Below are 14,115 nucleotides of genomic sequence, written 5' to 3'. Positions count from 1 at the left end.
AGGAAACACAGGGGAGGAATAAAAAGACAGTTACCTGTTCTGTAACTGGTGTTCTTTGAGATGTGTTGCTCATGTCTATTCCATGTGTGTGTTCACCACATGCACCGGTGCTGGCAGCTGTTCCCTCAGTGGTATCCATAGGGGACTGGCTCTAGCACCCTCAGGAGTGGTGTGCACATGCCATGGTATAAGGGGCGCCCCCAGCTCCCTCAATTCTCAGTTCCTTCTTGCCGGAAACTCTGACAGTGGGGAAGGAGGGCGGACATGGAATGGACATGAGCAACATCTCTAAGAACACCAGTTATGGAAAAGGTAACTGTCTTTTCTTCTTTGAGTGCTTGCTCATGTCTAGTCCATGTTAGGTGACTCCCAAGCAGTACCAACGGAGGCAGGTAGGAGTTCATGGACGTGCAGATTGCAACACCGCTCTGCCGAACCCAGCATCATCTCTGGCCTGCTGAGTGATGGTGTAATGCACTGTGAACGTGTCAACCGAAGACCACGTCGTGGCTCTGCAGATGTTCTGGATCATGGGAATGTGCACCAGGAAAGGAATCATGGGAATGTGCCGAGGACGCCTGGACTCTGGTCAAATGGACCCTCATGATTGGCGGCGGTGGGACCTGTGCCAGCTTGTAACAGGTCTGGATGCAGGTGATCCAGCTGGAAATCCTCTGCAAGGACACTGGAAGGCCCTTCATCCTTTCTCTTAGCTCCGCCTCTAGCCAGGGGTGGTAGAGAAGGAACTGAAGAAGAAATGCCTGTACATGCTGTCTAACCTCATGGCTGGTGGGGAGCAGCAAATGCATGGGTGGGACAGACAGCTACCAAAGTTCTCCTATCAGCAGCACAGGGGCGCAGACAAACCTACAGCGGAGGACCCACAGGGACACTATTTGAAGAAGAGTAATTCTTCCACTCTACTCAGCATTGATAAGGCCTCAGCTGGAGCATTGTGTCCAGTTCTGGGCACCACATTTCAGGAAAGATGTGGGCAAATTGGAGAAAATCCGGAGGAGAGCAACAAAAATTATTAAAGGTCCAGAAAACATGACCTATGAGGGAAGATTGAAAAAATTGGGCTTGGTTACTCTGGAGAAGAGAAGGCTGAGGGGGACATAAGTCTTCAAGTACATAAAAGGTTGTTGTAAAGACGAGGGTGATAAATGTTCTCCATAGCCACTGAGGACAGGACAAGAAATAATGGGTTTAAATTGCAGTAAGGGAGTTTTAGGTTGGACATTAGGATAAACCTCCTAGCTGTCAGGGTAGTTAAGCACTGGAACAAATTACCTAGGAAAGTTGTAGAATCTCCATCATTGGAGGTTTTTATGAACAAATTAGGCAAACATCTGGCTGACTTCAGTTTCACTCAAGAAAGCAAATGGAGGAAGAGACTTTTGAATCATTTTTCACTAACCTAAAGACAAGAAGTCCGGAAGTGTAATTTCCAGACTCTGTCTGAGTCAATGATAAGAGATCAAATTGTGATGGGTACAAAAGATATCAGTGCGGAGGAGAGCAGGAAAGACTGTTAGAAGAGCCAGATCTCAATCTGGAAAAAGCAGTGAGAATTTGCCAATCTGCTGAACTTAGTCGACAACTATTGTACATTTTAGAAAAAAAAAAAAAAAAACCCACAAAGATGTGAATATAGACTTAATAAGAAAAAGTGAAAAACAAGCCTATGGAGGGAAAACAGAGTGAAAGTATTAAAGTTAAAAAAATGAGCATATGAAAGAATGTTCCAGATGTGAAAGGAGGCACCAGTCTAGACAAATCTCCAGCATATTGTCAAACCTGTCACATCTGCAAGAAATAGAATCATTTTGCACAAGTTTGCAAACAGAGAAGTCTGGAAAAACTTAGAAATGCACACTGAGCTCAAAATTTGAAAGTCTCAAAGAAGATACCGAATAAGGATTACAGAGCTGACATTACACAGGAAGAAAATTTGTTTCTGGGTATTTTTCTAGTTGCATGAATAACTGGTTTCTTTGTTTCATTTAGCTCTATATTATACATTGTATAAAATTTACTAATGCCAGTGAATAACTTTGGAAATGGATGTGCTAATTCCAGAGCCAACATAATCAATTTACTGAAGATTTATCAGTAATTGAAGGAATTCTGTTTAAAGGTAATAGAATAGTAATTCCCTTAGGGTTAACAGCAGGCATGTTGAAATGCTTACACAAGGGACATTTACACATAGAAAAATGTAAATGTAGAGCAAGAGAAGTTCTGTACTGGCCACAAATGAACTAAACATGGAGGATTATATAAAAGACTGTGACATACGTCAAAAATATAGAAATGCTGAGTCTAAACAACCTCTGACATTTATTCAAGAAAACAGAAGACCTTGGCCTAAAATAGGTTTAGAGCTATTTGAATATAAAGGACATGCATAATTTATAGTTACTGATTATTTTTGGCATTTTCCTGAAATATATAGACTAAAAAACAATGTACTAATTAATAAAATTACATCAATTTTTGTAAGGCATGGCATTCCCAATATAGTAATAACTGATAATGGACCTTTATTTCAGTCAAGAGTTTAAAAGATTTGCCATAGTATATGATTTCAGATATATCACATCAAGTTCAGGTTACCCACAGTCTAATGGGCTAGTTGAAAATGGTGTTAAAATAGTAAAAAGATTACTAATAAAGGCTGAAGAAACAAATACTGATTTATATTTGGCATTATTAAATTACAGAACATTGCCATTACAACAAGTTTTATCCCCTGCACAATTGTTATTTACAGAAAGGTTAGAAACACATTACCTATGTTTTTTCAAGAAGGGTATAAGTATAAATATCAGTCAAGTTTGTAATCAAAAGAATTATTTTGATAGAAGATCACATAAACTACCTTATCTGAAACCAAATGAGAGAGTGTACATCTATAATGGTAGAAACTGGGCTCAGAAAGCCACTGTAACGAAAGAGGTAGCCCCTAAGTCTTAGGATGTCATGACTAATAGTGCTCAAGTGTATAGACAAAATTGGAGACACTTGCAAATGTTACCTGCAAGATTAGATTTAGCTCACAAAGAAATAATATAATACAGCAACAAGTACAGCAAGAAAATGAAAAGGATGTAATTCCTCTAAGTAATAAGAATAACGTCCATAATACAGGAGATGTGGTGTTACTGTGGCTTTAGGACGGGGGTGGGCAAACTTTTTGACCTGAGGGCCACATCTGAATATGGAAATTGTATGGCGGGCCATGAATGCTCATGAAATTAACAATTCAGCGATATTCAAATAAACTCTATTTAATAAAGATACATTTGAATGGAAATAAACATAAAACTTTGCTTACTATTATAAACATACCATCATAATTAAACCAAACTTACCTCCTTTCCACACCCTCTTTGATTAATGTGAACAATGCAGCTGGTCATCTTTCTTTACAATGGCATCAAAGTCCAGTGTCATTCTCATTGGGGAAATCCACATTCATTAAAAGTTTGTATATAGTAAGGGATGTTACTGAGGTGGGGTGGGAGGACTCATGGGATGTGGCATGGGGGGGCTCTATAAGGGATGTTACCAAGGTGTGGGGAGGGGATAGGGCTGTCCCTAGCTATTCTGGGGCCCTATGCAGCCCCCCCACAGGGGTGGGGACTGGGGCACCAGGCCTCCATGTGGGGGTGGGGCTGGCACCAGGCCTCCATGGGGGTGGGGACTTGGGAGGCAGGAGGGAACCACCCCCCAGCACTCTCCAGTGGCGTGGCTGGGGCCTGGTTGCTGCACTTCATGCTGCCGGTGAGTGCAGGCCTGGCCCTGCTGTGGTCCTCAGGGGTGGGAAGAGACGGGGCTGGGGCAGGGAAGGGCTGGAGTGGGGGAGGGGCTGGGGCGGAGCAGGGGTAGGGGTCATGGGGAAAAGGCAGGGCAGGGGCTGGAGCAGCACACAGCTTAATGTACACTTAAGCATGTGTACTTTGCGTATGGGTAAGGATGGATCTGGGAGCGGGACTCATGGAGTTTGGAGCGGTCGGCGGCGAGGGGGCTCTACAGGGATGGTACCGGGGACCCCAAGGGGCCTTGCCGGCAGTGACACCAAGGCAGCCATACCAGACACTGCCATGGGTGGAGGCACCCTAGCTGGGATGGGTGCGGCCCCTGGGTGGTTTTGAGAGTCTTGAGGGTGGGTCCGCAGGAGAGCGGGAGGGTCTGGGCCGCAGCGATTGGCTGATGAGGAATGAAGCGAGTCTCTCGGAGGAGCGGTGCCTCAGGGATTAGTCGATCAAGGAGCTCACGGATCCTAAGTGGACTCGATTAGGGGCAGTATCCTGCGATGTGGCTGGCTTTGATCATTGGCTACTTTGTGCAGAGGTGGGAGATCACTCTGCAGCCCCCTTCCTCCCGCCTCCAGACACGGACTTGGCGGTGAGGCTGCACCCAACCCCGACACAGAGCAAGGGCTGAGCCTCCCCAGAAACATCCCGGGGTCCTGCCCATCCACACAATGCCCACCAAGAAAGCAAGCAAGAGGGACAGAGTCTCGCACACACGCCCAGCCCTGGCCCCTGATCCAGGTGTAGACAGGAAGGCTCAGCCTGGCAGAATCCAAGTGTGGAGAGGCTTAGTGGTGGTGGTGGGGGGATCCAGGTATGGGGTGAGAGGGTTCTGTATGGGGCAATCTGGGTGCAGGCAGCTCAGTGGGGGTTCTGGGTGCATCAGGGATATGGATGCAAAGGGTTTGTTGAGGGGTTCTGGGTGCAGGGGGAATGGGACTCTGCAGGGGGGTCCAGGTGAAGGTGGTTGTGGCTCAACAGGGGGAGGTCTGGGTGTGTGGGGCTCATCTGGGGTGTGTTAGGGTGCTGGTGGAGTGGGGCGGGAGTCCAGGTGCAGCTGGTTGGGGTTCAGTGGGGGGGGTCTGGGTACAGGGGGCTCCATTGGGGTGGTTCAGGTGTAGGCGGGACCCCACAGTGATTTACCTCTCCACCAGCTGCGCGAGGTGCCCAAAATGACATGCCTTCACTGATGGGGAGGGGTATGTGACTGCTTTTGCGGCCTCCCTTTGCTTCCCTGTCAGAAGTCATTTTTCAGCGAGGAAGCAAAGAAATCTGCGGGGGACATGAATTCTACATGTGCGCAGTGGTGCAGAATTCCTCCAGACGTAATTATACAGGAGGTCAGATTAGATGATCACAATGGTCCCTTCCAGCCTTAGAATCTATTAATCTATGAAAAATATAAAGTAAAATGCTATTTTCATTATTATCTAAGACCTCAGTGAGGTGTTACGTGAAAGCTAGCTGTGACTACTAGTACTATAAAGCAGAGGCAATACAAAGAAACTAAACATTCAACACAAACATTACTTTTGAAGCAATAGGCCACGTTAATCCATAGGTTTAAATGAAGTGGCCCCTATTTGCTCTATGTTCTTCTTTCCCTTTTTTCTCCTTCTAGGCAGGGAGACAGCATGCAATATTTTGCCCCATGCTGCAGCAAGCAGAATTCACAGTTTCTGATGCAAATCAAAATAACTAAAAATGACAGACCTGTTTCTGATCTCAGTGTCATGGGTTTAAATTTGGAGTAACTCCATTTCATTCCGCTTATCTACACAGGTGTATATGACAGCACAATTAGGCACCAAAGCGCCACATTAATTAGAGTTGAGCAGAAAATAGGGAAGCATATTTCATTTTGTTTTTAAAAAATCCAATTTTCTATAATGATGAGCATTTCTTTAGCTAATAAAGCATACCAGTGTGTGTTCTTTTAAAAAACAGGCTACCTTAAATAAATGCAGTTCTTACTATTTGTAACTAACACTTCTATAACCCTAAATGTAGTTCTTCACACAACTCCTTCCCAATCTAGTTATTAATGAACATTTCTCACAATCAGTGTACATGTCTGAACTTGGCAGACAACTGTAGCTTTACATTCTTTATGAGAACAAGAGACTAAATAATCCAGGCTCTTTGTATTGTAATCTGTAGAGGCAAAGCCCATCATTTCAAAATTTTAAAAACAGACAGAACTGAAATGGATTTAACAATGCAAAGAAATAGAGTCACAGCCTCCCAGTTTCATATCCTGGCTGATACATTTGTACTGCAGTATAGATCGGGTCCTAACCAGTCAGATATTTTCCTCTTTTTTCTATTTTCAAGCTCAATGTTTTTAATTTCTAGAAAAACATGTTTTAAATAGCTGACCTAAGAAAGTATGGGGTACTTTCCTTTAAAAAGAAGCAAATGAACCAGCAACTAATTCTGATGATTTAATCAAGTTTAACAGTTTATTACAGAATAATTATTCCTTCCATTTACCATACTAGGAAAAAAGTTCTCAAAACGGTTGCTTCATTTCTTTAAAAAAAAAAAAAATACAGCCAGTTATTCAATAGTTGGCCCAGGAATAATCTGCAAACTTTCATTGATCTTGAAAGTATACAAAAAAGGTCCTAATTTCCTTTGGGTGAATAGTCACAGTAGCGTTTTCTGTGGTCTTCTTTCTATTACTGGAGAGGCCTATAAAACGCAAAAATGCAGGTGTTTATGATTTGTCATTTACTCTGAAAAGCGTTATTTCAGATCAACTGCACATAGTATTTTGCTGTCTCAACATTTTTGATCCACCTAGGTTTGAACAGATTTTCTTTTCTAATTTAAACAGCTGCACCGATAACTCTAAGGAACACACATTCATCATGTTAAAATATACTGTAAACTATCCACCTTTCACTCTCTGCCTTATGCTACTGATACTAGTCCTACCCTAATGATACACTCAGGCAGAAGAAAAGGTGCACATTTCCAGAGTGTCCATGGTAATGGAGAGAAAAATCCAACACTTAATATTCCAAAACTGCTGCTTTACTGAGGTGGCTCTGCAGAAAATTAAATCTGCTTCACTACGTTACTCAGAACTGTGAAAAATCCACATCCCTGAGTGGCGTAGTTAAGCCGACCTAATCCCCAGTGTAGACAGAACTAGATAGATGGAAGGATTCTTCTGTTGACCTAGCTACCACCTTTCTGGGAGGTGGATTACCTATGCCAATGAGAGAATCCCTCCCGTCAGTCTAGGGAGAGTCTACACTGCACTACAGCAGCACAGCTGTGACATTGTCGTGTTTTAAGTGTAGATGAGCTCTTAGTATCTTACCTGTTTGCCTATGTTTCTCAAGGTCATGCAGTCAGTGGCTTGGCCAAGATTACAATTCAAGAAACTCTTTTTTTTATATTAACTTTCAATATTAACTACTGCAACTTCTGTGTACCTTAAAAATAACTCAAAACCCAGAACCATAAATAAAGTAAGATGCTTTTAAAAAGGTAAAACACACAATAGGTGTCAGAAACAACGTAAAATACCACCACCCCAGCCTCTGTGCAATACAACAAATACACAACCACAAATGAACATGAAATTAGCCCAAACCACGCAGTTTGGATAAGGAACTCAACTTCCCCGAAGTCTGTGGGTTTTCTGATCTGGGTTTCTAACTATCTCTTATATGAATTACAGTAAAAAGTAAATAAATGCACAAGCTAGGGTCTGAGCATTACTGTGATAGATGCCTCAGACACACTCCAATGAATATCCGGGGAAAGACATTCTAGAGTCAAGGATACTTTATATATTGGGAGTCTGACTCAGGCTAAATGTTCTTTATAAATTTCAGTCAAAATGATTCAGCTATTTCTGAGAATGAGGCTAGGTAGTTGTACATGTAATAAAAAATTTTAGTGACCTCCTCTTTGAGAAGTTCGACCAGCCCCCTACTTTAGAGCAGGAACTTGAAATTTGACAGATGGGTGGCTTTTGTGCAAGGAATATCCCTTTTTGCCATGCCTGTGAAATTCTGCCCAAATTTGGCCAAACATTACAGATTGCACATGCAAAACTTGGCAGCTGAATTCCTATACATTCTGTCTGTACTGAGCATGCTCCTCTCTGGGGCGGAGTAGGATTTTCTCTGCAATTGTGGCTCTGGGCTGCTGTGAACCAGGCTGGGTCCAGGCTTTGGTACTGAGAGCAGTGAGACTGTCTCTCCTGTGCTCTCAGTGACTCCCAGGCACCAGGAGAAGGAAGCAGCCTGATTCAAAAACAGAGGGTGACGAGCTAGACCTTGGAGGAAGCATAGGGGAGTAGATTGGGACAAGGATTCTGAGGGTGGGGTGGGATACTGGAACTGGAGGCTGGCCGGGGAGGATGTAAGGGAGAGGAAAACTACGGGATGGGAGAGTGGCAAGATTGAGGTTGGCTGGGCAAGGAGACTGTGACAGGGAGCCAGTGGGGTGTGGGGAGCCCATGGGAGCCTACCCCACCCTCAGAATTCTTGTCCCAATCTACTCCCCTATGCTTCCTCCAAGGTCTAGCTCGTCACCCTCTGTTTTTGAATCAGGCTGCTTCCTTCTCCTGGTGCCTGGGAGTCACTGAGAGCACAGGAGAGACAGTCTCACTGCTCTCAGTACCAAAGCCTGGACCCAGCCTGGTTCACAGCAGCCCAGAGCCACAATTGCAGAGAAAATCCTACTCCGCCCCAGAGAGGAGCATGCTCAGTACAGACAGAATGTATAGGAATTCAGCTGCCAAGTTTTGCATGTGCAATCTGTAATGTTTGGCCAAATTTGGGCAGAATTTCACAGGCATGGCAAAAAGGGATATTCCTTGCACAAAAGCCACCCATCTGTCAAATTTCAAGTTCCTGCTCTAAAGTAGGGGGCTGGTCGAACTTCTCAAAGAGGAGGTCACTAAAATTTTTTATTACATGTACAACTACCTAGCCTCATTCTCAGAAATAGCTGAATCATTTTGACTGAAATTTATGAAGAACATTTAGCCTGAGTCAGACTCCCAATATATAAAGTTTCAGCACAGTTATAGTCTGGCAAAGTTTTAAGCAATGAAAACATGGTCTTATAATGGGAAGTGTTAGGCAAATTTAATAATAGGCTGTGTTACCAACCCCACCTATAACAACTCTTTCAGATCATTTGAATCTGCTCAGTGAGACTGTTTCCTGAGCTGCAACATCCAATGAAAATACCATCAATACCCTGTCAACAGCCTGGGGCTTGAAAAAAGGAAACAAAATCTAGTTTCCCACCCACCTTTGCTTAGATGTTGTGCTGATTTCCATTTCCATCGCTTCAAAGTGTTTATGTCCCAGGTTCCTGTGAGCGACCGCTCTTCCACCAACTCCACTGTTCCCAACCCTTTCAGCAGAGACTACATAAAAAGAAACCCCAAGATATCCAGTTAACGTTACTTAAGGAAATGCCTTCTGCAGCTCTCATCTGCTCAGTGAGCAGCTGGGCAAGGGCAGAATTTTGATCCGTAATCTCAAAAGGTTTAACACTCTCAGCAATTACTATCAGAGCTGTGTATATTTTAAAACCACCACAGATGATTCAGCACAAATGGATCCCCTTTTTAAGTTACCAGAGCACTTATTAGATACTGTGTTCTTGACACTGAAGAGGGCGGGCTCCTCTTTTGGGTCAACTGCCACATTCCTAGTCAGCCAGGATGTGTGGTGTCACAATCACAATCTCCTATTTAAAAATAAAATAAAAAATATTGCTACCCAAACAATCAAAAGGGGAAACTGTCTCTACAAGAGATACAGTCAAAGTGACCAGACACATAGTGCTGTCAACTGCACAAAACACAACTGGGGAAAAAAAATAGAGAAAAAATAATGTTTACCCTCTCTAAAGCTTTCACATTTCAGTAATCTCAGGTGCTACTTGCACCAACATTCGATACAAAGAAATCACAGACCGGTATCTATAACATTCAAGTTATCACAGCAAATATTATATTAATATCTACACAATAGGCCCAATCCTACTGATGCTGGTGCACATTTTTCTACTGTCAATGCGATGGCTGTTCAGCTAGGGTAAAAGCTAAGACTGCGAATCATTCACGGACGTCACAGAAGTCATGGCTTCCATGACTTTCTGTGACCTCTGTGAATTTTACAACGCTAGTGCGGCTAACCCTAGGACCACCCCAGTGGCTGGGGAAGCCCAGGGCCAGCACACTGGCCGCTCCTCTGGCAGCCCCAGGCAGCTGGTCCCCGGTGCTGCCCTGGAGCGGTGGTGGGGCCCTGGGCCGCCTCCCACCCAGACCAGCGGTGGCCACGCCCAAACCAACAGCGGTGGGGCTGCAGGCCACCCCCCACCAGCCCAGACAAGCAGTGATGGTGGCGGCGGTGCCTCAGGCCGTCCCCCAGCCCAGACCGTCGGCACCTTGGGTTGCCCCCCCTGCCCGGACCGGCGGTGCCTTGGGCCGTGCACCCACCCCCCCAGACTGGCATCGGGGGGGCCATGGGCGGATCCCCCCCACCCAGAGCAGCAGCGTCAGTGGGGCCACAGGCCGCCCCCACCCCAGCAGTGGCAAGGGGCCCCAGGCCGACCCTGCTGCACCAGGACCCTGGGTTGTCCCCCCACAGCAGAAGCGTCATCCCACGCTGCCTCCCCACCCCAGCAGCAGTTTTCAGGACCGCCCCCCTCCCAGCAGGTAAGATTTAGTCACAGGTATTTTAGTGAACAGGTCACAGGGCGGTGACTTTTTGTTTATTGCCCATGACCTGTCCATGACTTTTACTAAAAATACCCGTGACTAAAACGGAGCCTTTGTAATGGCTATTGCGGTGAAGGGTAGGGGAAAAAATTAACTCTAACCTCAGCTAGAGGCAGATTTTTGCCAGTAGTGTCAGTAGCAGCATTACTGGTCCATTTTTTGAGTAGTTTCCAATTAAAGGAAGAGGAAGGTTATGTTTTTGTAACAAGATTCCTCTTCAGCAGTCAAAGATAGGCTGAGGGCTTGTCTACAAGGTGGGGTAATGTGTTCTACAGAGGGTGATTTCTTAAGCATGCTAATGTGATGCATGCTATGGTCTGTGTATTAAAGGTTCCCTATTGCACTTTAACATAGCGTAGTTTGTAAAAGCTCTACTTTAAAGCACACTTTAGTGCATACCAGAAGGTTCTACATGGGCCAATTAATGCACAACACATTTGTGCATTTAGAAATCACACTTCTGTAGAGCGCATTACCCCACTGTTTAGACAACCCCTAAGCAGTGCTTTAGCAGGAGTGATTAATTTTACTTTCAGATTCACTGTTGCAGGCTGAGATAGCATAGGGTCCTCTCCCACTTCATACATATGCCTGATTCTTAGAAGTACACGCCTGAAGTCTGCCTCCTCTTGCTTTTGTATACCTAAAAAAAAAAACCAAAACAGGTTTTATTATTTAATGCTAAAAACTCAAGGTTTCTGTTGGAAGTTACTCACCTCATATGTCTTGTCTTAAAGTAAGATTTCAGGAAGAGATTTTCAAAGGTACAAAACACAGGGAAACTCCCATTGACTTATTTACATCAATAGAATCTGAAGGCCTTAATCCAGCTGGAGCTCCATTGTGTAGGTGCTGCAGACATCTAGTAAGAGACAGACTCTACCTCAAAGACCTCATGGGGGGTATTTTCAAAGGGAATTGGGTGCTTAAATGGCCCTTATACTCTTTGAGGCAGGGTCTGTCTTTATTATACGTTTGTGCAGCACGGAGTCCTCTGACCTAGTTCAGGTGCTACTGTAACACAGATAATTAATAACGATAGTCACAAAATAAAGAAGGAAGAGAAAAACAGCCTTTGTAAGTGTTACACGCTGAGTAATCTCCATCTATAAATGACTTACTGCTAAAAGAGAACCTACCTTTGTAAATATTATGTAGCTGCTCAGTGTGGTTGGAGCTATATGTCCACCCAGGAATGCTTAGAGTCTGGAGATGCAGGTTAGCTGGGAGGGTTACAGGATCCCTCTGAACAGAATGAAGTTCTTGATGCAGCTTTGGTATGTCTATATGTGAAATAAAAAACCAAAGCTATCATGTAAAACATGGTTATGTCAAGAAAGAGGACCCTGGCCAGTGGCACTGCACTGCCTTTGGAGGGGAAGAGAGTGCCCTCCCACTGTCTGAATTAGACCAGGAGTGGGTGAGGCACTCTTTCTTCAGACGTTCTGAGGTACTAAGCGGAAAGCAGCATGACTTGAACTGGCTGAAAAGTATATTAGTGCCCCAGCAAAGCATGCTTCGTCAAGTCTTGCTACTGCTATTCTACTACATGTCTTTTTTATTTGAAAGATGTTTTAAACTTGGACTCAAAAGTTCTCTCAGTTAGCTACTGTGGTCAAGTTTTTCAGCCAATGGATGCCTAGAGTTAGGCTCCTAAATCTATACAGCCAGGAATGTGAATAAGTAGCCCCATTTTCAAAGGTGCTGAGCATCCAGCACTTCCTCTTAAAAGGCAATGAGAAATTGTGGGCGCTTACCTTGGAAAAGGTGGGCCAGCTGTTTAGGTGCCTAAATATAGACTTAGGAGTCTGACTTTAGGCAAAACAAAGGAACAATTCTTAGTTTTAAAAAAGGTAAGTAGAACAGTTACCTGTTAGCTCTCCATACATAACAACTGGTCTGTGTTCTAAAGCCAGAGCACTTGTCTGATACAGACCATCAGCCACAGGCTTAGTTCCTAAGATGAGCCAGAACAGTGGACGAACCACTGAGGTGTCATTCAAAGTGAGATTGTAATTCAGGTCCCACTCAAGGTTATTCCACAGTCTCCTATGAAGCATCACCTGCATGATGAAGATAAATGCCAGAACAGTCATCAGCTATCATCCTTTATTCGGATCATCAGGAGCCATGAAATTACTGTTTTATTGTCAAATCATTTTCATTCATTACCTCCACTTGCCCATTTCCTTGACTTGAGACACCATGAGATCTTTCTGCAAGCAGCATCAGCCTCATGCTGTCATCCTCAATGTAGGCAGTCTGGACCATAGGATAATAGTTCTGATGACACACAATAAATTAAACAACAAAAACATTAAGTTTGTGCAACGTAACAGAGCATGAACAGGATACACACTTGATTTTGGATTACAGTTTTATGCTTACCCGAGCCACTGTATTATTCGCATAGGCCTTGTACTGTCTCTTCTGCATCTGATAGCCATTGTTGTCAGTGTAAAGTGTCTGCTTAGTGTTTAAATTTGTGCTTGTTCTGAGGATTGCCTCATGATTTAGTTCCAAAGGTCCAACTCTGTATTCTTGCTCTATCCTGTGACAAAGCAGCTTATCATCATAACCTCCTGGTATACTGTAGATTCTTGAATATGCCACATACATGTAATCCTGAGAGGTTATATTCCTACAAAACAAGAGGGTAAATAATGTGAAGTTTAGCAAGTTAAACTAATATTTGATTAGTTATGTCAGGTCACAGTTTGCATTATTAATGAACCTGCAGTATTTTGTCTGGATTTTACCTGCTTTGTGTAACTAGTGAAATGATTTTTAGCTTTTCAAATTTCAGAGATCCAATTTGTATAAATGGAAATTCTACAGTATTCATTGGTGTCCCACATGTTGTGTGCGTGGGTGGGCAGGTGGGTTTCATTCATTTTACTACATGTTCCTCTTATTTTGGATTGTTCAAAATTATAGCTATTTTTCTGTCATTTCTCCTTAATACACTCTTGAATGGAAGGATATTATCTTGTTTTCACTCTCATAGTCATGTAAGTACAGACTACAGTAGACACTTCTATTACTATAGAGCAAAAAAAAAAAAAAAAATCCTTACATACAAAATGAACATTATTCAAATGGAAAGTCTATCTAGAACATATTTACTTTCTAGTTGAAATGCTGCACAGACAAGTATTGCAAATAACAATGTAAACAACATGTTTACATTCAGGAAAAGATATAAATAAACCTGAGTTCAGTTTTCCCATCTAAAGAACATGAATTTTCATACACAAATTCCATTTTATATCTTTTATGTGTATAGTAATTCCAAATCTTTCTTGACACAATAACCGCCCTTGTGCATGGCAATTTCACTTAAAGTAACAAAAAACTTCAATAAAACAACCATCAGCTAATAAAAAAATTAAAAGGTAGTTGGCTGTAAATACTCTTAAACAGAGAAAAAGCAGCTAGCTCTTCAGAGTTCACAGAAAAGAGATCTGAATGCCTCATTGTCGGGGACTCAGTTCCCTCTTTTGTCTTTAATTAGCTCTTTTTCCAATACGC

General features: G+C 43.3%; 1 protein-coding gene across 1 annotated transcript in view; it reads right to left on the bottom strand.

The window, feature by feature from the left end:
- Positions 1–6,277: 6,277 nt before the first annotated feature.
- Positions 6,278–14,115, bottom strand: part of MAN2B2 (mannosidase alpha class 2B member 2) — a 52,749-nt gene continuing 44,911 nt past the window's right edge. The window contains exons 13-19 of the mRNA XM_077815876.1: positions 12,973–13,225; positions 12,757–12,867; positions 12,455–12,647; positions 11,724–11,867; positions 11,115–11,227; positions 9,105–9,222; positions 6,278–6,515 (exon numbers count right to left, since the gene is read on the bottom strand). Of these exons, the coding sequence (XP_077672002.1) occupies positions 6,418–6,515; positions 9,105–9,222; positions 11,115–11,227; positions 11,724–11,867; positions 12,455–12,647; positions 12,757–12,867; positions 12,973–13,225 (1,030 nt within the window). The 3' untranslated portion in view covers positions 6,278–6,417. The remainder of the gene's footprint in view (positions 6,516–9,104; positions 9,223–11,114; positions 11,228–11,723; positions 11,868–12,454; positions 12,648–12,756; positions 12,868–12,972; positions 13,226–14,115) is intronic.

Source organism: Eretmochelys imbricata, chromosome 4 (genome assembly GCF_965152235.1).
Source record: "Eretmochelys imbricata isolate rEreImb1 chromosome 4, rEreImb1.hap1, whole genome shotgun sequence".
Taxonomy (NCBI): Eukaryota; Metazoa; Chordata; order Testudines; family Cheloniidae; genus Eretmochelys; species Eretmochelys imbricata.
This window is presented reverse-complemented; position numbering and strand designations above follow the sequence as displayed.